General features: G+C 42.7%; 1 protein-coding gene across 4 annotated transcripts in view; it reads right to left on the bottom strand.

Annotated features, from left to right (window-relative positions):
• LIMS1 (LIM zinc finger domain containing 1) overlaps positions 1-18716 on the bottom strand; it is a 37207-nt gene extending 18491 nt beyond the window's left edge. For 2 of the 4 annotated variants that reach the window (XM_008496364.2, XM_030457661.1), the window contains exons 1-2: positions 18602-18716; positions 110-269 (exon numbers count right to left, since the gene is read on the bottom strand). In XM_008496364.2, the coding sequence (XP_008494586.1) occupies positions 110-269; positions 18602-18708 (267 nt within the window). In that variant the 5' untranslated portion in view covers positions 18709-18716. Of the gene's footprint in view, positions 1-109; positions 270-2573; positions 2880-18601 lie in introns of those variants that run through there. The other 2 variants (XM_008496363.2, XM_030457646.1) reach the window with 1 other exon arrangement.
• Positions 18717-25525: the final 6809 nt, after the last annotated feature.

Genomic DNA, 25525 nt, shown 5'->3' with positions numbered 1-25525 from the left:
ACCACGGGACTTTCTAAGCTATCGAGCTGCCTGGAGCTGCTTCTGGCAGGGGAGTGAAGGCAGAAGGCCAGTGCTGGGGGCTTCAGGGGGAGCACTGTGCAGACCTTACCTCGTAGAAGAGCCCTTCGGGGAACTGCTGGAAGCACTGGGCACAGACAAAGCACTGCTCGTGGTACAGTTCCCCGTTGCTGTTGACGATTTTCTCGGCAGGGGCAAAGCCCCCTCTGCAGCGCTCGCAGATGGCATTTGCAAGGGCGTTCGCCATGTTGCTGTCATTAAGGGAAAAAAAAAAAAAGAATAAAAAGAAATTAGCCCAAACAGGCAATACCACTGGTTGTGGGTCTCATCTTCTTTTTTTTTTTTTTTTTTCCTGCTCAAAGTTTTTAAATGGACTTCATGACTTGTGGCATCTCCTCAGAAATAAAATTGCTGTTTTCCCCTGCTCCCAAACTCTTCAGAAATCAAAACCCCATGATGCATTCTGATAACCATTAATTTAAAAATTGTTACTAGATATATTTACAGGGTTTTTGTGATGAGAAAAGGCGAGTAATTCAAGGAAGTACTACAAAAATGACAAAATACAATAGAATGAGAGAAAACAAGGGGAAATATTGACAATAATGGTATCGCATCAGGAAACGTAAATGGTAATTCCAAAATCATTCCTAATTATAAAATATACGTAACAGCGTTGGCCCAAAAGCTCTCAATAAACAATGTGAAAGATTGTGTGGTATCTAGTCTGACAGGTATTACTGAAATCCAGAGCAGGTACACAATTATCCCTTACGTAAGATTTGCATAGCTTGAAATCATTTTACAAATTGAGTTTGAAGCCATGCAACTTTTGGTTGGTTTGTTAGTGTTCATCTCAGGGAGATCAGTTCATGGCATGCCTGTGCCAGTCAAAAGGGCCAAGGGGGAGGGTGTGAATTCTCCAGCTGACTCGCTGCAGCCCACATGTAGGCCAACATGTGGCATGCCAGGGATGCAAAAATTACCCAAATTGCAACCTCGGTTGCTTCTCAAAGGCAAGTGACCACACAATGACAGCACAGTAGCTGCAATCCATCAGAGGAATTGGCTACTTCACTGGGATTGTGTGCACATCTGCAGCAAACAGTGCAGCTGTGTTTCAGTTAATTAAGGCTCCTCTGCCAGAAAAAGTCTCACTTGATTCTTCCTTCCCAAGCATTTTCTTCTTATAGCTAGATTCTCACAGCCATGCCTTTCAGGATCACCTCTCTGCCCTAATACCATCTGATAGCAGAGAGAAAGTGCAGGGCCATGGTCTAGTTACTTTACAATCTGACCACAGCTGACAAAAGCATTGGCTATCTGGAAGCTGATTAAACAATTGATATTATTTTAAACAAACGTGCACACACGCACATGTTTTGATACAGGTATCGTGCTGCACCTGTAAGAGCAGAGCCCTTAGTCCTCTGAAAGATGCCAAGCCTTTCCCTCTGAGGGGATAAGACTTTTTGGCTCTCACCAGGTTCAGAAGGTCCTGAATTAATTCCTTGTTCAGCATCTGAGGGAGTCAGCAAACACCTAGCACGTGGTTCAAAAAGGAATGTGCTTTATCTGTTTCTTAACTGTCCCACAGAAGTTCCCTAGACAAGGTCACATCTGACCAGTTATTATTAGCTGGTCTGTTTTTTTTTTTTTATTTCTCTCTCTTTAGAGATCTTTGCAGAAGAGGAAAACAGTGACTGCTTTCCAAATATTCACTGCCTGCTCAGTGAAACAAGGAGATCAGACAGAAAACGGTTTATCCCATACTATGCCACACATTACAGACAAGCTGACAAACTGCAGAGACTACATGTATAAACTGTGGATAACTATAAAGCTCACTTAAACTATAAATTCATGGTCTCCATGAACTGTGTATGCTTTCTGTGAGGGGAAAATCTCAGCCACTTCACCCCTACTCCTTATTAATCTAAGTGAAGAATAATCACAACAGAGACCAGGATGTTCATTCTCACCTCAACAGTTCTCAAGCACTAAGGATGTTAAACTTAAAAAACTATTTAATGTTAAGAGCTGCCAGACACACAGAATAATCCGAGCAAAACCATAAAACAAAGTTCAAAACCAAATGGAAGCATAAAGGTTTCCTCCCTCAGTATGCAGAAGTACTTTGAGTTGAAACACATCATATATGTAAACTGGAGATTTACACATACATGTAAATGTATATTTTACATGATTATATGTACATGATTATACATGTAATCCTTCTGCATTAGTGAAGCAGTTTATCCATTTGCCCAAAATAACAGGCAAACAACTTAAAGCCAGAAAAAACTACTTGACAAATTCTAATCCTGTTTCAACTGACAATAAGAATTTCTGTCACAATTAATGATGAAGTTTAAAGCAACAGCTCAAATTTTTGTTCATGATTACGACTGGCAATGTATCAAGCAGAACCGTGGCAAAGGCTGCACTGAGAAACGCCTTGTACAGCCTGCCCAGAGCTCAAATAAAACACATATGTACAACACACCAGTAACATCACCGGAGCTACATCCCAACACTGAAGAGAATGAACTTACAATCTTGCATAAAAGTCACAAAACTCTTTGTAGAGCTTTATCTCACTGTGCCTACGTTGCAATTTTGACACCGGTTTCTCGCTTTCATTTCCTGCGGAGTTGTGAGCATCAGGAGCGACCTTGTGTGCAACCTCTTCATCCTCTGGGATGGGATAAGGGTGAGCTCTGCCCTGGAAATCCATCTCTCTCTAAGTGCTTCCCCAGGTGTATATGCTCCGCGCTTATTCTGAGAAGAAGCTGCAGGCAAAGTCTGCAAAACAATACGCTGGGCTTCCCCTTGTTCCCAGCCAAGTGATTTACTTTCACAGCCCCGTGTCATGTAGCCGGAGCTGCTCAGTGCCCTGACACAGCTTCAAGTTAAAAGTTCAGCGCCGGGGCGGTGAGCCTGTCAAGCTGGGATTTACTGACACTGGCTGTGAGCAAGGGAGCACATTCCCCTCCCTGCCAGCCCCTCATGCAAACTTAGATGCTAGAAAGAGGCTTTGCTGCCGGCTGCTGCTGAGAGGAGTTGCCAGGAGAGCTACCCTGCAGGTAACCTACAGGAGCACTGCCAAACCTGTCCAGAGCTACCTTCTGCTGAGGAGGGGGAGGCAGATTCCAATAATACTTTATCATGGGCAAACCATCAGTGGAAAGCACAGAGGAGACTCTTGTTATTTGGTAAATATTGCTTTAATGCTACAGTATATTAGCTACAGTGTAAAAATGGCCTTTAATGTTCCACTTGTGTCTTCTAAGCTGTATGTGCTGAATATATCTGTAGGCATCTTTCTTCCTGCCAGCACTTTGGAGAAGGTGTAGGCACAGATCAGTCATTAACCAAACTGCTATCATGGGCAATATATGAAAGAGGAAAAGTGAAGCTTGATTTCCAGTGATGTGCTGTGTTTAGAACAGTTATCTATTGTAAGAACACTTACTGAAGTAACTTGCTGTGGGCATTAGGGAACTGAGAGAGCAAGACCAGAAAAAAATAACAAAATTAATCATTCCTTCATCTCAGAATTCCCTTCTAAAGCAGCAGTTATTTCACAGTTACATTCTGTTTCAAACCATGTTGCGTGCTCCTTACTAAGGAACGCAGGGTCAATTAGCTGCATTTCTGCATCTAATAATTAAAGTCCTGCAAGCTCTTCCTGCTTGAAATGCAGTACTTGCAGCCAACGAGGGATGCTCAGCTTCCAGCAACTTGTAAGAGCAGACAAAGTTTTGGGAAGCCATCCTGAGTAGCTGCCTCTAGCACTGTAGTAACACAGTCTTGCTAGCAATTGCCTGAACTCCAACACCATGTGCACTTTGTGCTCATATTCAAAGAATCTGCTGGTCTGCAAGGGAGCTTAAGAAAGCAGAGAAGGAGAGGAAGGAGACCAACAGAGGGAACAAGTAGAAAAATGAGGACTAAAAGGTGACAAAGGACTTGACAGAAAGCTACTGGTTTGGGGTTTTTTTAATGATCTTCCTAGGACCTACTGCAGAGGGTCTATTTTGTGACAGTCTGGGGCCAAATCTCCTCCCACTCGATGGGACAGATTGCTCAGCTGCAGAGCAGTAGCACACACAGCACTCATCACCACAGGCCTGGGCTTGTACGGAGCCTCCTCCCTGCAGCCTGGCCAGCACAGCACTACGTTTCTGCTGCTGCCAGATTTGTGGGATAGGTTTGGTTGGGTGTCTTTGCTTCACCTCTCCTCAGGAGGAAGAACTTCTGGGCAAGCTATGCCCCTATGCCACGGGACACCGTGTTCAGTGGGAACATGGCTCCATGACCCTGCTAATTTATCCATCCCTAGGTGTGATTATCCCTCTTGTACCTGAGCTACAGGGAGTCACAAGTTGTAACAGGCTAACAGGGGCTGCACCTTCACCGATGATACAGCTTGGCTGGAGCTCAAGCCCTATTTTTATCTGTCCTGGAGCAAGCTCCAGATCAAGCAAATGCTCAGGTTGTAGCCCCAGGCCATGGTGAACTTGCCAGAGCACTGCTGCAGGAAACAGTACTGGAAGAAAAGGTTTCTGTGTTTGCTGGAGCACCAGTGATGAAAATGAGTGCTGTTTGCCAACAGAGATGCAGACATAGTGATGCCAGCTCTTCTTCTCCATCCTGCTTCCCAACATTTCCTGAACAGCTCAATGCTGAGCTTCTGTGAATATGAGAAAATCCAGGTAGACTGATTGAAATGTTCCAACCATGCTGATTCATCCAAGATTAGTGCAGGTGCACCAAGTCACTTAGAGATGAAATAGCAAGTCACTGACCATCTCCTCAATTGTTTTCTTGTATTTTGTCTCAGATTGCAGGCAATTCTCCTGGGAGACTGAATCAGAGAGCCCTGAAGAGTTCCTTCTCCCTGTGGACTGCTCCAGTCCTTGCAGTAACATGAAATCCCCAGGCTACCAGGGCTGGAAGCCACTTCTGCTGCCTTTTTTTCTGTTTTCTGCGATCAGTGGGAAAATACTTGTTTGCTTCTTCAGCTTGCTACTGTGCAGCCTTCTGCATGGATATAGCAAAGCAAGTAGCACAGCAAGTCAGTGTACCAAGATGCATCCAGAACTCCTTTTGTAAATATCCTAGCTTTTTGCAGGAAGCAGTTCTACAAGATAATGTGACTCTGTATGTGCATTAAGTAGAATCTGCCTGGTTCTTGAGGCCTGTGGCCATTGCTGCTGGTGGAATTCCTCCCAGTTTGTTTTCCATTAAGCAAAAAAGGAGCTTGCCATGAGTTTAAAAGGGCTTTTCTGCTACTGAAGCAGAGCACAGCTTCTACAGTAATCCACAAACGCAGAGCAGCTCGCTGTCTTTCTCTTTTCTGTCATTTTGCTGGAGGCATGAAGCCAAGATCAGAAATTTGCTGTTAAAAATACACAGGATTTTCATTAGGGAATTTTAGGTTACTCAGAGGTGAAGCTGTTCATGGGGAGCAAGAAGAATGTAGGGACCTGTTGATTTGCAGCAGCTTCCCAAGGCCACTACCTGGGATCTGGGACAAAACCTACCAGCCAGCTGTTAAGGAAGCAGTGACAAGGAGAAAAGGGAGAACTTGAGTATTTAACTGGAAAAGGTACATGGGAAGGAAGAAGAGAGAGGCTCTGGCTGGCACGTTGAAGATCTTATCAGAAGCCAAAGCCGATGGTGGGCAAAACACGGAAGGAAATGGAGAGGAGAGGAGAGGAGAGGAGAGGAGAGGAGAGGAGAGAGGAGAGGAGAGGAGAGGAGAGGAGAGGAGAGGAGGAGAGGAGAGGAGAGGAGAGGAGAGGAGAGGAGAGGAGAGGAGAGGAGAGGAGAGGAGAGGAGAGGAGAGGAGAGGAGAGGAGAGGAGAGGAGAGGAGAGAGGAGAGGAGAGGAGAGGAGAGGAGAGGAGAGGAGAGGAGAGGAGAGGAGAGGAGAGGAGAGGAGAGGAGAGGAGAGGAGAGGAGAGGAGAGGAGAGGAGAGGAGAGGAGAGGAGAGGAGAGGAGAGGAGAGGAGAGGAGAGGAGAGGAGAGGAGAGGAGAGGAGAGGAGAGGAGAGGAGAGGAGAGGAGAGGAGAGGATAAACCTCACTGCTTTATCATTGCTGATGGATGACTGCCACCCCGCTCACACACACAGCTTTCTCTGGGGAGCTTTCAAACCCAGCTGCCCATGCCAGTGGCTGCCAGAGGCAGACAGGGACTCTTACAGAGAAGGCTGTGTGGCCGGCCAGCCCCGCTGAGCATTATGCTCCATGCCACAAATAGACGTGCCCAGCAGTCACGGCTCCAAACAAGGTGCTTGGCAAAAGCAGCTGCTGCTTGGCAACCTACTCATGCCACCACGAAACACGACTGCGTCACCAGCACTGTGGGGAGGCCGTGTGCCCCATGGGAGTGTGCCGGGAGGGATAAGGGAAGCACAGTGCATCCCTCTGCTTCCCACATAGGTAAGGGTGATTTCACGTTCATTATCTTTAACTCAGATGTTAGGCAAAGGTCCTCGCACACAAAATACAGAACAAGGAGAACAGAAGTTGCTGTAAACTATGAGTGGGCTTGCAGCACCCAGCACTGATTTCTGCATCAGCTTTTTAAAGCACTCATTGACCTTTTGCATCTTTTTTCATTGAAATTCAAACCACTCGAGTTCTGGTTGCTGCAATTGTTTACCTCTTAAGCAATAAAATACTTCCCATGCTTAGCTGGTCTCCTAAGGCAATTTTAAAGAAAGTATAAATCTTTTCTAGAATAAAGCTGCACATTACGGGTAGGATTTTTTACATACGCCTAACATGGCTCTTAACTTCTGTTTCTAGTAAAAAGGGTGGAAAACCACTGCAATAAAAACCCGATGAATTCTGAGTGCTTCTAGAAGTTCCATCCTTTAGTCTTTGCCACAAAAAGCATGATTAAGCTTATGTGGTGGGAGTTTAAACAGAGCAAACAAAAAGGCAACTCTAGCTGTTTTATATACTTCAATATAAATTTCTTCTAGTATAAACATGTCCAAAAAATGCTTTGGTCTCCACAAACAGAGAAGGTTCACATTCCATCTCTCCATAAGGAAATGAATATAACTGGAATAAACAGGTAAGCAGCACCTTCCCACACACACATTTTATTAGCCATACAAAGACAGTGAAAAATCAGTCTCTGACAGAATTCATAGAGACAGCAATCTTTCATTACATCACTTTCCTGCTATAATATTAAAAAAAAAAACTTGTATTTTCTTTCTTTCTGTTGGTTACAAACATTACTAAAATCCAAACAATGTAAAACAAGGAATTACTTCTATGTACTTTAAAAAAGCCATTTTTTTCCTCTTACCCTGCTATTTTTTGAATCCTACACAGACAGGAAAAGCAAAACAACAAAAATACATGGTACCACATATGAGAAGCTCATGAGAGCTCTAATATAGCTGCATTGCATGAGATACAGTTATTCTTAAAATCTGTACCCTATGTGGCCGACTGCACGTACACTTAACTAAGGTAAAGAAATGTATCCAAACTGTTAAAGTTCAACACATTTTAAACATGCCTTTGCAACAATGCATTTCATATAACAATAGTTCTATCCCCGTTTTTAATTCCAGAATAGTAAAAAAAAAGGTCAGCCATGAGGGGCTGCACATAAAATGTCTCTGAGACGCCTGGTGTGACAAGAACCATCTTTTCAAGACCAGCGAGACAAGATCAGGCCCACCAAGCTTAGAAGCGTCCTCTTTGTTTGGACATACACACAGTGAACTTCACAACACCAAAGTAAAGTTATAAATCTGAAAGTGTTTGAGCAGAATAATATTAAAATGGTGGAAACCAAGCCACTGGAAAGACAAAGGACACACAATAGACTGTGATCAGGCAGCTGAAAGCTAATTCCAGCTCAGTGTATGTATACTTCTCCCCATTGCTTAAGGCAGAAATTTAAAGTTCAAATATGTAAAAATGAATGTGGTTGATCTTTGCCTTTTTCTGATATTCCAGGAAAACAGCATCCTGGCTTCTGCCAGAATTTGTGTGGCCAGCAGAAGTAGGGAAGTGATTTTATTGTCCCTGTTCCCATCACTGGACAGGCCATACCTCAAATATTATGTCGGTTTTGGGCCCCTTACTACAAGAAGGACATCGAGGTGATGAAGCAAGTCCAAAGAAGGAAAAAAAGCTGGTGAAGGGCCTGGAGAACAAATCTTATGTGGACCATCTGAAGGAACTGAGGTTGTTTAGCCTGGAGAAAAGCAGTCTGAGCTGAGACCTTATTGCTCTCTACAACTACCTGTAAGGAGATTGTAAAGAATTGTGTGTTGGTCTCTTCTCCCAAGAAACAAGCAACAGAACAAGAAGAAATGGCCTCAAGTTGTGCCATGGGAAGCTTTAGATTGGATATTAAGAAGAGTTTCTTCTTGTCCAGCACTAGGAAAAGGCTGCTCATGGAGGTGGTAGAGTTGCCATTCCTGTAGGTTTTTTAAAAGACATATAGATGTGGCACTTAGGAACATCATTTAGTGGTGGACTTGGCAGTGCTAGGTTAGTGGATGGACTCAATGATCTTAAGGGTTATTTCCAACCTAAAGGATTCCATGATTCTAAAATGCTGTACTAGCATATTTCTCTTCAGGGTAACAGTTTCCTAGCACCAATATTCAGTTCAAGTAATCTGTCACTAAAATCCACTGGAAATTCTTCACCAAATCCTTAGTGCAAAGCCAGCCTTTGCTTCTGCCTTTGCACCTGCCCACACACTCTGGAACCCATGTTTTCACACAGCAGACACCATGACCCGAGTGGTTCATCCAAGAGCTATAATTAAAACCATGACTCAACGTGACACCCTGGCTACCAGGCAAGACTTCCAATACATCCACATAGTTCTTTTTTAGGGCAGAGAGAACTGTAACACCAGGCTCTGTGGCTCACAGAGACATCTTGATTATACTCATGTTTCCACTGGAGACATCATGCTGAGGGCTGACCTTCAGCTTTACTCACCAGCACGTCACTTCCATACATGAATCCTCCCAAATTACTGTTAATCTACACCTCCAGCAACATTACCTCTTGAAACCATTTTTCACCTTCATTAAGTTTGTTTTTCTGTTCTCTATGAGAAACTGCAAAGTTTTTAATTGAATGGATTTATTTTGGGCAGAAGTAGAATGCGGTAAAAAAACAACTCCTCAGCTGTTGCTCTTCTCTTTCACACAAATTAAATTGTAATTATTAGTCACTCTAGGGTTTTGTTTAACAGTTTTCAATTTCCACATTCATTGCAGCATCACCAGGCTTTAAAAGAGCAGGGGATTGCAGCCCACACCGTGGACTTAAATAGTGGCCCTAATGTTCAAGAGATTAACCAGAAGCAATTTATAGTCTTAAGAGTCAAGCATGAGTAATGTTTGTATTGCTTTATATGTTTTGTATTCCCTTATAAAGCAATACAAAATGGCATTGCTTTTGTACTTCATTATGATGGTCTTAATGTTTTGAGTAACGCAAACTCAAATGTCTTCATGTCTTTATTAGCTGTTCAATACTTGTAGCAGAGCTGTGAAATCAGCATGAATGAACTTCAGTAGCAATTAGTGCAAAGCAAGATTTCGACATATTTTGGGAACTGAAGGTTTTGGTAACTATTATAAGGTTTTCTTAGTGTAACAGATCTGCACCCCAACAACTGATTTATCCAGAACATAAAGCAGGAGTGAATTATTACAGTAATGCAGAATGATCATATTATTACACTTATGGTGAGGGAAGATGCAGAAATTCCCCCTTGCAACAGTGGACTGCTGGGATTATCTGCAGGAGGGGTGCAGGTGATTTGCTTGGCAGGACAGAAGCAAAGGGAAAAGGGTAAACAATGAAGTTCTGTGCTTTGTATCAGAGAAGTTCTGCCAATCCTCCTTCCCTTTTGCTATCTATCATGGAAAACTGGGTATAATTTGAGTTTTAGCTTTAGAAAGGAATGTAGTTTAAAACTAAGCAGTTAATTGTAGACTTCACACAAAATTCATGACCTGCAGCCTGGTAACTCAAGGAACTATCCTGAAGCTGCACTGCTACCACATCCTTTAAAAAATAATGTCCTTTTAAATACATTACAAAGATAGTGTATGCTTCAGTTTGTAAAGTCAGCAAGGAGATACACACAAGACAATAACTGCAAAGCCAAACATCAAGCGAGACAAACAGCTTTCAATGCAAACTTTCCACACCAGGACAAGAAGGGCTCTAGCCAGGGTAGTTTTGAGTCATGACACCAAATGGGTAAGATTTTTTCCAATAGCTGCACAAAATTAAAAAGGTAGACTCAACTCAGGATCAAGAACTTTATGATCTATGGAGAGTGTGGCATGCATGGATTTAACATGCTGGAAAATAAAAACACCATTTCACATCCACCTCACCTTCATCTGTTCATTCCTTGCTGGAACAACTTTTATCTCTTGGATCTTTCATTTACAAACACACAGTTGAGAAATGCTGCCAAGTAGGTACTGCTAGCTGTGTCTGACAAAATGTTACTTCCTTTAAGATGAATAGCTCATTTTCTTCTATCCCTACCATGGCCATTAGAGCAGATAGAAAAAGCATGAATGCTGCAGGAAAATGTGTCACAAAAGTTATAAACCAAACCCCTCTTGTTGTAAAAAGGCTTGAAAAGATCACAAAGTTTCCCTTTGTTGCTATGTAAAGAGGTGCATCAGGGGATCATTTGCAACCCACTGGCAAAACTGAGCATCATCCAAAACCACAGCTCACACAGCTTTGTATGTAAAACCATCTTTTTAGAATGCTACCAGGAACTACCTAAAATCAGAAGTTTCTATAAATCTAGCAGATACAGAGATGAAAACTGAACAGAGATGCCCAAAGCTGCTATGATACGTCAGGCACATAAAAAAATGAACACATAACCATGCTCTCAATGCCATCAGCTAATACACATGAACACTCAAGAGCATCACTCATGTTTGGAAAATGCATCAGGATTGCTGGGTGTGAGGCGAGACTGGAGGAGTTAACTGAAGTGAAAAACACTGAATGCCACAAACTCTGTAGGAAGCCTCTGAGGCACAGCTAGTGGCAAACTGGGATTACTATCAAAGGAAATCCCATAAAAGGCCAGCTCATTCCTTACACCTCCCTCCAGAGGCATCAGCTTTTGGCCACTGTCAGAAGCAACATACTTGGCAGGCAAGAGTCATTCCCATGTCTGGACAGCATCACGTAAAATGCTCCTTGGTACTTTCAAGGACACCGTGTCTGTTGGCTTTGCATTTCCCAGAACAGCTCAGAGACCCCAAGAACAGAAATTAAAGAGAAAGGGAAAGCAAAATTAACAACCTTTAAGCTTCTTCTCACCAAAGCCTGCAAGCTGGTAATTTTAATTAAATGGTGACATTGCCATAATTTAATTTTTATCTCTTCCTCAGAACACTTCTGTGTGTAAATTCACTTCAAGGTCAGGCTGGGGGAGGCTCTGAGCAACCTGATCTAGGTGAAGACATCCCTGCTCACTGCAGGCTGATAGACTGCATTCGAAGGAGAGCTTAATTACAATAAAGACTAAGGAGCACTCACTGTACATATTCTGCAGAGAACACCTCTGATGAGGTACTATCAAAACACACGAAAGAAAAAAAAAGAAACCTACAACTCATGTTTAGCCAGCTAATCCTAATGAAAATGAAAGCAATGAAAATCCTAATTGCTCTAATTGAAGCTTAACAATTTACTGAAATAGATTATTCCAATGAGGCAATCATAAAAGGAACAGTAGTAATTGCCTGGGTTTCTGTTACACAAGCAGCTACCCCCGGTCATTTGGAGTCATGGGAGGTGACAGTCAGGGTGAGCAAGTCAAACAAAATTGCTGAGGAGTTGTTATGCAATGCAGGAGACAAGGGGTGAGAGAGAAGGCAAGAAAAAAGGGTGTGTTCCTCCTGTTACTTTAACCCCTAGAGCAAAGAAAAGTACAGCACAAATGAACAGTAAAGCCTGTAATAATTTGGATAACCTCAAACCAAGGCTCAATTCTAAGTATTGTAATACTAAAGTATAACCATGAAGCACATTTTTGTTGGCTGGAAGTTACAATAATTAATAATAGTAACTCAGTATCACATTGACATTGACAAATCCCTTCTTCATGTAGAACACCTAGCAGATGAGCCAAAGAGTTTTTCAATCAAGAATTGCCAAGCATCTGATTTAAATGAGCATTTCTAGGTCCTAATTCTCTACTATTCCAGCAGAGTTTCTAACCACAACAAATAAAGAAGTATAATTTTTTTGTGGCCTAACATGTCTTTTCAAGCTCATTCTGGTTTAATAAATTAGTCTTTTTTAACCAATGTGATCAATAGTTACATCTTTGCCTGCTGACACTAGCACTGTGAGCAAGTGAAATATCTACATAAAGAAAGAGGCTATATAAATATTAACATTTGTGATACTATTAAGAAATGTTAGCCCTGGAAATAAAATTTAAGAATGCTTCCAAGTGCAGCCAGATTTTAATTTCTGCCTTCCCTTCTTCTCAAGTACCCAGAGACATCTGAACACCCAACAGGGTCCCTGTTTCTTCAGACAGTTTCTGACAAGCATCTTCTCTCTCTCCTAGAAGAAGAGCAGGAGGTCTTCAGAGAGCACGTGTGTCTGGAAACAGCTGCACACCTTGGCTGGCTGCTATACATGGGCTTTTGATGGCAAGCTGAGATTTGTGACCTTGCAAAACTCTCTGTACCTCATGAAGAAAGAGAGGCACTCAGCCCTACCGCATTGCTGATGTTTGGGGGATTTTATTCATTTGTTTCTTTTTATACTCACCTACAAGCTTTGCAGTGCAGAGCCTCTCCCCCCCGAGGCTCAGTGGGACGTAAGAATGTGCTTATGTCTCCTATTTCATCTGCGAGGGAGTCTTTGTGCATGAAATTTTGGGGCAAATCCACATGCCTCCCAGCCTCGAGTCAGTGTGGAGAGGCAGGTGGGAGCCTGAACAGAGCCAGCAGAAGATTGCCTGCACCTACTCACGCAGATGTACTCATCAGCTTCAGCAGCAGAGTGCAAAGGGAAAGCAGGTACTTTAAAGCTATTAATGTGGAAAATGTCTACGGTGCTTTCTGCACAAGAGAACAGAGAAGTGAACTACCTGAGTAGCTGACAGCCACCAACTGAAGCTGGCCAATGATTATTTTCTATTGTTGAACTGATAAGAATTTAAAAAGAGCTATGGACAACACTTTGATCAAATTCATTTTAAGTGTAGTTGTCAAAAAGAAAAAAAGTACCTTGTATTGAGTGTTGGAAATGTTGTGGTTTAACCTCAGCCAAAACCAGCACAGGAAATTAATAGTATCAAATTTTTTAGAGGAATCATTCTATTTTTACAAAGGCCATGGGCTGAGAAGGGGAAAGAGCAAAAATAGCAAGCATATTGCTATTAAAGTGACTCCTAATGATTAATCATAAATGTATGCATACAATTTCCTTTGCATCCTGTTTGCTAAGAAAAGGAAGAAAGAATAGCTCAGTATACAGTGAGAATTTTTTACGTGCCATTATCCTAAGACAAGGAAAGACAAGATTTATCAGAGCTGTCACTTTTTTCCACTAAATCAATATAGCTAGAAAAGAAGCCTTCCTCTCCATTCTGAAGGTTTCTCAGGTTGCATCCTGTTCAGTGACTGCTCAACTTGCTGCAGACTGAGGAGATGAAGGTGCCAGGCAGATCCCTGCACTAGGAACTATGCACCTGAGGAGCATCCTCCTTACTAAAGGTCTATGCATTGGTGTGCACAGCTCAAGCAAGGGAAGGGAGGAATCCATTCAGCATCCCTAGCCCAGTGGATGTCTAAACCAATAATGCTCCCAAGTGCAAACAGATTTTACTTTCTGCCTTCCCTTGCTCCTAGTTCCCAGAGAGATCTGAACACCATAATTGTGCTGTGCAAGTTCAAGAAAAGCATGAGCTATCCAGACCACCTTATGCATGGGATGGGCAGGCTCCAGCTCCCTGTAACATCAGTAAATTGTCAGTAACACCCATATCAGTAGATTTAAAGGCTGTCAGAGTGAACTGATAGGTGATCCAAGGAGTGGAAGAGATAAAAAGAGAAGCCACATTTCCCATCTCCATCAATGTGCTGTGCTGTCAGTACAAGGGACTCCTTCCACCTCAGATGATGGGATAATGGGCGTGGGTTACACCAGGACAGCGTGGGGTGGAAGGGATGAGAGAGGATTCCTGGGAGGACAACTCACTCTATCCTAGGACAGTTTTTGAAAACAAGAGTATGAACCCTACTCTCCCATCCCAGTCCTGATCCCAGATGAGCTTAGGGCTCTTTATCGCTAAGGATGTTATCCCTTGATCCCTTGAAAGGCCCTTACTCTCCTTAACTGGATGGACTCTGCTGGTCCTCCCCAGCCCTCTCAGGTCCAGACTTCTGCTGTTGGGACCAGCACCAGACCTTACCACCTGCAACACTGAGGTAGCTGGAGTAGATTTTGAGCACCAGGCTATAAATTCCAGAAAAGATGTGGTTGCAATGCAAAGTGTCAAACCCTTCCACAAGGGGATAAGGAATCACAGTGACCAGATAAACAAAATGAGCAAAACCATACACTAAAGTAAGCTCTGCTGTTGTGAATCAGGCACCACAGATAGCCACAGCTGCATGAGATAAGTTCACCTCCAGATGACCTGACACCAACTTGCTAGAGCAAGAGGTGACAGGAGAAAAAAAAAAATGGAAAGGGCCAAACTATATTCCTATGGTCTCTGTAGAGAAACCAGATAAACCAGGTGCCTTGAATTGCCAGTGAGTGGGTGTGAGTCCACCTGTGCCTGATTAGGACAGGCCCCTATTGGGCATGAGCAAGACCAGGGGGCCAATAAAGGTGGGACACACACCCACAGAGAAGAGCTCAGCTCACTCTGGTGCGAGGCATGGAGAGGCCAGCAGCTCGTTGAGCCTCTGGAGCAAGAAAGGCTCTTCCCACTACACTTCTACCGTGGAAGCGCTGTGTGGTGGCTGGAGTCCTGGAAGAGACCTGCAGCTCGTCGAGCTTCAGGAGCAAGAATGGCTCCTCCCGCTACAGGTCTCTCTTGAAAAATGTGCATAGAGACTGACTTTTAAACTGAATAGCAGATCTGGAAGATAATTATGGTCAAACCTCTGGCTGAAGTAACATCAGTGGACAGAGAGGCAGAAGGTAAAGCTTGCCTTTGCCTTCCTGCTGTGGAGCTCTGAGTCCCAACTGCACACATCCCACCATGAAGTTACATCAACACAGGAAATCATTTTTATACTGTAAAGATAATTGTTTCAAGAAAATTTGGTTCTTGGAAAATAAAATCTATGTGATTCATTATATGACAAACATATGCCCTGTACATGTTTAGGAGTTCCAGCATACTGCTTCACAGGGCCCTAATTCGATCATAAAATCAGAATGGTTTGGAAGGGACCTTAAAGATCATCTAGTTTCAACCCCCCTGCCATGGGCAGGGACACCTCCCACCAGACCAGGTTGCTCCAAGCCCCATCCAGCCTGATCTTGAACACTTCCAGAGAGGGGGCAGCCACAACTTCCCTTACACCCTGTCTCACCACTCTCACAGTGAAGAATTTCTTCCTAATGTCTAGCCTAAGTCTACCCTCTTCCAGCTTAAAACCATCACCTCTTGCCCTACTGCTACATGCCCTTGTGAAAAGTCCCTCTCCATCTTTCTTGTAGGCTCCTTTCAGGTACTAGGATGCTACAGGGTGTCCCTGAAGAACTATTAATATTTCAGAACTGTCAGTAATCTCACATGTTTTAGATTCAAATGACACCAACATTCTCAGGAAAGGGCAAAGGCTTGGACACCAAGCCCTCCTCCCCGAGCTGCTTTGCAGTGCTGATACTGACACCTGGCTAGATCTATCCCCCAGTTTGCAGGCACACAAGTCCCCATCCTGCACTGCTCAGCTCCTGCTCCTGCTCCTGCTCCTGCTCCTGCTCCTGCTCCTGCTCCTGCTCCTGCTCCTGCTCCTGCTCCTGCTGTGAGGGACCCAGGAACCCCAATCACAGTGGTGCTTGGTGCTGCATCAGCAGCACAGGGTCAGACCAAGGCACCCAGCAGCCAAGGAGAAGGGGTGAGGAAGGCTGCCTACCACCTTCCTTCTCAGAGGAACACCCCAGCCCCCAGCCCTGAAAACTGCTCCCAAAGAAGAGGCATTTCTATAAAAAAGGAAGGAGGGAGACACTTCATACTGTGGTAAGGTGTAAAAGGCTGTAAAGGGAAACCTGGCAGATAACCCGTACAGAAGTTCTCACAGGACAGCCTCAGGACACTGGCAGCTCGAGTACATTTTGGCCCAGGATTAGAAAAATATGGTACTTGAACTGGGAAAGCAGCTTTCAGGGAACTGTTCCTTGAGGGCTGATATTATTTAATACATGCGGATTAATATGTATGTAAAATGAAACACAAAGGCACCAGAACAAAGAGCTGGAGAGAATATATGGGAGGGCATTGCAAAGCCATGGAGGATGGCAAGCTATATTTAGCAGACATAAAAGAAACCTCTTGTCTTTCTTGTGGACTCTGGATACTCTGAAAGTATTTGCTAAGGACAGGCATCTAAGTGTTGCCAGGGAGAGCACGTGGAAAAAGCCAGAGGTTTCCAGTTCTAAAAAAATGAAAGAATTTTTTCTCTTTGTTCTCGATTGCTCTTTGCCCTCCTGTCATGTCATTATTTTTTATTTACAATGCCATGGCCTTCTGTCATGGAGCACGCAGTAAATATGACAAATAAGGCTGCCTGGCAGCACACTGAAATATCACAAAGTGGGTTAGGAAGGAGCAAGGTTTAGTTTGAATAAGAACCATCTTAAGCCATCAGCAAATAAGAGAGTAGTTCTGACTTTAGCTACATGTTGTCCCCCTGCTCTAGGAGTATCATCTATTTACCTTTTTTTTTATCTTCAATACACAGCCATAAATCCCCTGATTTGCTTTTTCCTCCACTTGGATTTTATTTCTCAAAACCAATCCCTGTTTCACATATTTCTTATCTTTAATCAGTAGAGGCTTAGGAAAGGATCAAAAGACCTAGCTGTATGCTGGGACAGACAAACCTATCCTTATTTCCAGCCCACAAAGGACCTTATTGCCATCATGAATGTATATATATAAAAATAAACAAAACAACAATACAGCAATAGAGATAGCACCCACTTTTATGAACATTCTTTAAAAAGCAGCTTTCTTTTCCTGAACAAGATCTGTTCTTCCTCACTCATAGTTCTGTATAAAAGAAATTTAACATTAAAAAACTCACACATCTCTATTAAGTCTCATCATTCTTCCATCTATAGTCATATAATATACACTGCTAATACTATTAGAAATCCATCTAGGAAATCAATTCAGAATTAATACTGTAGATACCAAGCACATGTATCAGCTTTGCAAGTTAACACATTCCTAGAACTAGTATTCTACAATCTAGTGTTTCTGATATCTCATGTCAAATAATCTCAGTAGGTTAGAATTACACATTTTGCCACAATAACTTTTGATAAAGATGCTAGTTATAACAATAGGGTAAATCCCCCAAATATGAATGCATGTCCTTCTGAAATTGCTAACACATGCAATTAATGTAAAGTAACACAAAACCTTTTAAATTACAAAGCAGTCCAATCTGACTAAACCACCTAAATCTGACAACCACCACCTAAAAAAAAAATATCTAAAAATACAACGAGGGAGCAGGCATTAGGAGGTAGGAAGTACTTCCTCCCTAGTTAGGCTTTTGTTAGCATTTATACTAGGATCCTTTTCTGAGGAGCTTGAAGTGGTTGCTTTCACACCAAGCACACGTAGGAAACTTTGCATTTTCACTCTTTTGTGTGTGTCTGTGTCTGTGCTTACTCAGATTACAAACAATCTCGGAGCAAACAAGCTCCAAGACTGTTTGAAAACTCCCTGTTAATTTTTCCAAAGGCACACAGCATCAGGAAGGTAACCCTGGACGTTAAATGGCTTTCCGATTTTTGGTCACCCTTCCTGATTAAGGTCAGGCTAAGTGGTCCTGCTGCATTCTTTTGTCTAAAGTCCTTTCCTTTCCACAACAAAGAACCCCCCCATGAAGAAAGCCAGAGCCCAGGAGCAGCCCCAGCCCCTCCAGCCACCAAGAGCCCCAAGAAGCAGCACAACCCACAGCACCCAGGTGACCCAACGCTGACTTCGTATCAGACGGAGCAAAGTTGTCAGGCTATGCCAAGTTACAGATTTGCAAGTGCTGGCTGTCAGAAGCAAACACCAGCTAACATTTGCCCCTTCCCAGAGCTAGGAAAGGTAGCCACACTATCAGCAAACCCCACAAGGTCACCCTACGCCTCCTGTTACCCCCTCTTTTGGGTTTTTTTCCCGTAACGCTTCTGGATGCGGGTGTTCTGCGGCGATTTTTTTCCTCAGCAGTGGTTTGCATTTTTGTTCTGCTGGAACCACGGCAGCAAGCAGGCTGTTTGAAAAGGACTGGGTGCCCCGGCAGTACCCCTCAACTCACAACTCACCTCAGCTTCTCTTCATGCAACCCGGGCAGTCCCACGCTATCAGGGCGATCCCGTCTCCTCCTGTACAGACCCGACTGTGACAGCTCTTTCAGCTGCAAGGCCGTCATATTTCTCTACCTGGAGGGTTGGTTTTTTGTTGGGTTTTTTTTTTTTTTTTTAAGCCAGGGGGAGGTGGTGGTTGGAAGGGGGGGGGAGAAAAAATGTTTTGTCTTTGGGTTGGGCTTCTTGCTTCCCCTCTCCCGCCTCTTCCAGATGTTGCTGCCGAGGAGCTCGCCTGCCAAGATGCCTGGAGAGCAGAGGCTGCGAGGCAACACCTGCGCCCGCCCCAGCCACCAACCTCTGCGGGCAGGGCAGGCAGGAGGCCGCTGCCCGGCTTCCTGTTTCTCCTCCGAGGTACACACCCTCCCGAAGGGCACCACATTTCCTTCTATCACTCGAGCACACCTCAGGGATGTATGTCAGCGGAGAGCTGACCGGATTCCCTCCGGCTTTCTGCGCTCTCCCGGGCTGGAGCGACCGGAGTGACTCTGCCCTGCTGCAATCAGCTAAAAATCTCCAAGGGCTGCCCTGAGCTATGAATTATGTGATATATAATTTATGACACAAAGACGGTGATTTGCACTGTGGAGCTATGTGCGAGCAAACTCCGACAGGGAGATTATTGCAGCAAAGTCTTCAGCAAAGTAACTTCAGTAAAAATACACTTTTAGAAACACAGTAGCACCGGGCTTGTCAGACATTGCTCTTTTCCAAGCATCCTGAAAAATCAGAAGAAAACCCTGATCTATTTTTCTTCCTACTCTCAGCTATCAAAACATAACCACCGCAGCTCTTTGTCACACGCTGCAGTGATGGAGTGTTCTGTGTAATTGTAAAACAGGAATGAAAGCGCAGGTTTCCTGTAAGACAGGAAGGTGACTAGCAGGGATTTGCAAACCCTTGAGTCTCATCTCACTTAGCAACTTTTCAGCAAAAAAACTTTTAATTTCAACTTAAAAGGAAGCTTCCAAAAAGCTTGCCATTTTAAAAAAATATTCTTACAATTTCTTTGACATTATCCTTGATGCATATAAACAGAAATGTAATTCAGAGTTTTTATCTCCATGTTGAGAGCTGGGGGAGGGGTGCTATCTTTTAAACAAATGACCTTTTTAAAAGAAAAGACAAGAAATCTAACAATTTTCAAGACCTGTTTATGATCAGAAACAAGTTCTATGTGGTACGAATATCACAGTTCATTATCAAAGTGTTTATTTTGTAGAGGAATACTTACAAGAGAGCACTTTTGAATGGAGAAAAGTGTAACACGTGTAATACTGTCTGTGTTATCAGACACCAGTTTCATCAGGATTACCAGACTTAACACAAATGAAGCATTGTATGTAATGCTAGCAGCATACTTCACCCTGGAATGTCATCAACATATCATATAAAAGCATCACACAATGGAAAAATAAGAGAAATTACTTTGGAAAAGAAATCATATAACATGCCAAATAGATACGGTTGGACAAATTCAAGTGATTTATATGATATTGCACACACTGAAATGTCAACAAGAGCTACATATCTGAGCTTCAGTCCTCAGAAAATAAAAGAAAGAATGGTCGTGATATTTGCCTAAACATGCTGCATTCCAGTTTCAAACAAAGTATTTAAAACTGTTTCTCAATACACAGTAGGATAAGCTTAAACACAGTTAAATGCCAATTCCCTGCAGTCAATCAGGGATTCAATGAAAAGTTAATGCTGCTACGAGTGGATGTTAAGGACAGCAGATGACAGATGCTCACAGCACATTGGCTTTCAGACATTACCAACAGTTTTGAATGTACTTTAAATATCAGTGTACTGATGATTTATCTTGGTCCAAACACTGTTTTAGAAAATAACAATATAAAAAGTGAAGACTGAAGAGATTTTTTTGCTGTCAAGAGCTCTTTGTAAACCAATGAGACTGAACTATTACCTACAGATTTGTTAATGAGATTTTTATTCACTACAGGAGCAGTCTCTTCAGTGTATACTGAATACTTTTGTATTAATCATGACATGAGTCTATCAAAAATTAAAGGACAACTCATCACCCACTTTGCTGCAAGCTATGTGAGTGTGAAGCACGTAGCATTAAAATTCATGTTTATCTGCACAGACAGCTGCCGTGCCTGGACAGCCTACGGGACGATGGCTTTTACTAAAATGTACTTCAAAACCACAGCTGCACCAAAGAGGTATTATTAAAATTTAAAATCAAGGCCACCAAGCAGTGCACATTGAAGAAATTGAAGAAATATGAGAAATCCAGACACAAAAATGAGTTTGTTATAGAGAACAGATCCACCTCAATATAAGGCAGGGAAAGATGATTAATTTTTTTAAAGAGACCTGGGAGTCAGCTCTGCAACATCATTATTACACAGGCTTCTTCAGCAAACTCCAGCAGCAGTCAAAGCTGATTTAGAAAAGACTTTCTTGGAGAACTTGAGAACAAGCCAAAAGCTTTCTACAAGAAATCCAAACTGGACTTCTTTTCTGCCCTGTGGGATCCTCTACTAATCCTCACAAGATACAAGGCCTCAAATGGTATTACTCAACCAACTGAACCTTAAGTTCTGAATATCAAATGTATGGTGTATGGGCATTTTCTGGAGAAGCACTGGAGAATGAAAATTACACTTCTCCACTAACTTGTTTAAAGGTTGTCAGAAAACAACTCAGACAAACCTTGCTCCGCAGGAAGAGGAATTTGCCCAGTGAGTGCCTCCTGCTCCCCACACCCTCTTTCACCTTCCAGCCCCTATCTGATGTTTATAATCCCTTTTTTAAAAGAGATTACATTCTTCTTGCATGGGATGGGGCCACTTGGACCTTTCACATTCCGTGAGGATTTTTGAGGACTGGCCAAGTTACCATGGCTTTTCTTATTACCGCTAACTCTCAGCCTGCTTTTCCATCCTGTTCTTTGAAGGTTCTCTCTTCATTTTCCAGTATGTGCTTCTTCACCCATGCAACCAGCCCTCCTCAGAGAAAGCTAAAATTGCTACTGCAAACTGATGGATAAGTATGGTATTATCAGTATTTCCTTAGAGGAAAACATTGTCCAGCAAAAGGTAGGACCTACAAAGGTACTATGCAGTCCTTCATTCATCCCAAACAATAAATAACTTTTTATTACATGGCACAAAGCTCACACCTGAATTTTCATTTCAGTCCTGGAAAGCATTTATCTTGCTATACCAGGCCTCTCTTGAATTTCTGTGAAAGTACTGCTGTTCTGGTGACTGTGGGTATTCAGCAGAACTTTGCAATTTAAGAATCTTTAGAGACAGATGGGTCATGTCTCGGTACTTTTACTATGCTCAAGCGGATGTGAATAGTAATCCATGATGCTGGAAACCATGTCATTGAATTTAGGAACAACAAACCCCACCAAATACTTCAAACTCAGTCTATTTCTTCAGAATTCTGCGTTTAGACTGAATGCATGTTAACTACAGAAGCCAGAGAAGACAAAGTTTTAGCTTTCTCATTCCACGCAGAGAAGCCTTTATCAATGTGACCGACCACTTTTTCTACTTCAGTGGCATGATCTTGTTTTGGTTTGTTTTGAGACTTTAAAGAAACCATAAAATTTCAATTAAATTAAATTTCATTAAAGATTTTCAAAGTGACAGAAAAATCTGGTTTTCAGGGCAGCATAAATGGTCAAAAAGTAATTGGAAGAGCATTATTAAGAATAGCATAGGAGTGAACCTGGCATGCACATGGTTAAAAAGTGGCTGCTATGAGGGAGTACATTTCTCCATTCCCTATGCCCTGCTTATCACTGGGATGAGTCTCTCCAAAGGAATGTGTCCAAAAGTGTTGACTTTCTGCTATTCCTTTCAAGGTCTGGAAGAATAACACTCCTTAAAGCCAAGGAAAAGGCTTGAGTATCAGCAGGAATGCACAGGACTCAATAGAGCAAGTGAAGGAAGGTGAACAAAACCCTTCCAGCAGTTTTGCAAGAACCCCTGAAGCAGTTAAGTGATGTGCCAAGCAGAAATGAAGGTTTGCACCTCTCTGAATTAGGCTGCTGTGGCCAAATACCCACGGATGGGTCTGAGTGTCAAGGAACAGCCTACTGTGCAAGCAGTGATAAACGAGTGGAGATAAAACAAGCCAAAGATCAAAGGATGTGAACCTTGAAAAAAATTTCCAAAGCTTCACTGAAGCTCTAATTGTTGATTCAAGGAGTTAAGTTAACTAATTACATCTTTCCTTCCTTGTCCATTGTGACTCCAGCATCTGTTCTGATGTTTCTTGCCCTGTTCCGCCCAGCAATCAGTCCTGAAACATGGATGTTTAACCCATGGAATAGGCTAAATCCTGAGGCACCTTAAGGATTGTGTGGACACTGCAAAGCAGTACTATGGATTCATGCCCACGTTCCAGCTGAGCAAGCACATTTGCTGCAATTTCATGGCATTTACTGAGGTTTTTTTTAAACTTCTATAGATACACTTCCCTGCCACACAATATAAAGTAAAAAAAATACAGAATGGTGTGCTAAATACCCTTCAGAGAGGCACAGTACTCGACCCACCACAGTTCTTTGGGATTTGAGGAGGAGTAGGGAAGGCAGAGGGGCTGTTTCAGTGGGCATAGGAATCCCTCCTCACCCTTGTGGTACCAAAGGCATCTCCACCTCCACTCTAGGTGGCCCATAAAGTTTAGGTGAGGCAAGGCAGAGGTCCCTGCTTCCATCCCACCACCACCACCACCACCACCAACAATATAAAATAATAATAATAATAATAATAATAATAATAATAATAATAATAATAATAATAATAATAATAATAATAATAATAAAAATAAGCATGGAAAAAATCTTCTGTCTATATGAATGTGAAGCAAGGCCTTTTGGATGCTTCCTCCAAGCTCTCTGCAGACACTGCCCCATGAATTCCTAAAACTCAGACGAAAAAAGCCCACAAAAACGAACACAAAAAAGCCCAACCCATACAAAACCAAACAAAAACAAAACATCAACAATCAAAATAAAAAAACCAACCACCCCACAAACCTCTTAAGGCATATTTTTCTCCAGCAACTTAAATCCTGCTTTGGCTGAGCTTTACAACACCTCCCTCTACTGGGAAAAGGCTGCCTTATTTCTCAGTGCCTGTATTTCTCTCTACAGCCAGAGGGAGGTATGAATTAACCTACATCTGCTTTAATAATTTAGACTGGGGCTAAGCTGAGAGGAGAGGAGGGCAGAGAGGAATGACAGAGCAGTGGCTGAACTTGCAGGCTGGCATTATAGCTGGAAATTCATGTGGTTAATTGGTGAATGATCAACACATGAGTAGCTGTGCTAAGAAAAAACAAGGCAGCAGTTTTGGAGTTCAGTTTGTACATAAGACACTTTAAAAAAAGTAAAAAGCTGGCAAGCACTTGAAGCTTTAAGATGGGGAAAATTACTCATCGGGACCCTGAACTATATGGGATAAGCAGCTAAAGAGAGAAAAGAAAAAGCTACACACTGAAGTGATGGGAGGAAGGAGGGCTTAATGCCAGCAAATTCAGAGTTCAGATTAGCATGGAACATGTGGAAAAATACCAAGATTTCCCAATTTATTTTCTAGATACAGGACCTTCCCTTCTGAATACTTTCTGCTGTCTTGGAACTGCAAGTCTCTTTCCAAAAGCAGTTTTCAAACCCTGTCAGAAATCTACTTTTTACATTTCAGCATTTAGTTTATGACGCATGAGGATACTAAGTCTGCAAAAGAAGAAAGACTGAAAAAAGCTATCTTTAAAGAAATTAACTTCTAGTTGCCCCCTACAACTGTAAATATATGCAGAATGTTTACTTTACTGTAATGGGATACAATGCCTTTGGAAATGAGGTTAAAAGCCCCTGGTGCCAGCTGGCTTACTGAGTGATTTTAAAAGTTAACCAGTAGATGCTACAAAAGACTGAGGAAGCCTCCAAGAAAAATACAAAACCAGAAGCAGAACCTGAAAATCATTGCCAAAAGAAGCAAACTGCCCATAGAGCTGCTGCCCAAAGTATCCCAGGGAATTACGTGCTCTGATGTCTGGGTTTGTGCCCTGAAAGCCAGCAAGCCCTTCCAGACCTGTAGAAGGTCTGAGGTGTTCCAGATGGGCAATTGCTGGGAAGTGGTTTTGCTGTAGAGTTAATGGGAGGTTTCAAAACAGGCTCCAAGCTGACCTTGTCTTTCACTGAAGGAATGGGAATACTGGGAATTCTTCAGATTTCCCCAAAACACCATTCACCAAGGTTCAATAACAAAAACACAGCGGCCTACAAACTGCTTCCTCTGTTGGCTGTCCAGCAATGACTCTGCTGGCCCCTTTGCTTTCCATCTCACAAATACTTTTCAAATGACTAATGCTACATTACACATAGAGAAAGAAAAACCTCTCCTCAAGGTTCTGCATTCTTTATGCTGAAATTAAATTAAACTGCCAAGGAGAAAAGGAAGCATACTCCCTTGCAAAGGGTGATCCTGACAACACACCCATGCTTGAAGGTTCCATCCACCTTATGGCACACGATCAAGCACAATGGCCAAGACAGAAGGTGACACTACTTTATGGTTGAAGGTGCTGGGTTTTTAGAAGGACAACACATCTTTGAGGTCCTGAGAGGGTATTCAGAAACTCTGAATGCTGCTGGCTGTAAGAAGAACTGAATGGTGAGGGACGGTCAATTTAGCATCCCAGAAGAAGCAACCACTCTGGGCTGTACTTCTGTGAACATCCCATACAGCCACCTCACATAGCCTGTACTGCTCAAAAAGCAAGGATGGGGAAACACATTACAAAGGAAAGGGGAGAGATGACAGTGGGGGCAAAGAGACAACAAATTTGAGATAACAAGGGAGAACAGATACACTGAAAGGTGGTCCTATA

Source organism: Calypte anna, chromosome 1 (assembly GCF_003957555.1).
Source record: "Calypte anna isolate BGI_N300 chromosome 1, bCalAnn1_v1.p, whole genome shotgun sequence".
NCBI classification, from domain to species: domain Eukaryota; kingdom Metazoa; phylum Chordata; class Aves; order Apodiformes; family Trochilidae; genus Calypte; species Calypte anna.
This window is presented reverse-complemented; position numbering and strand designations above follow the sequence as displayed.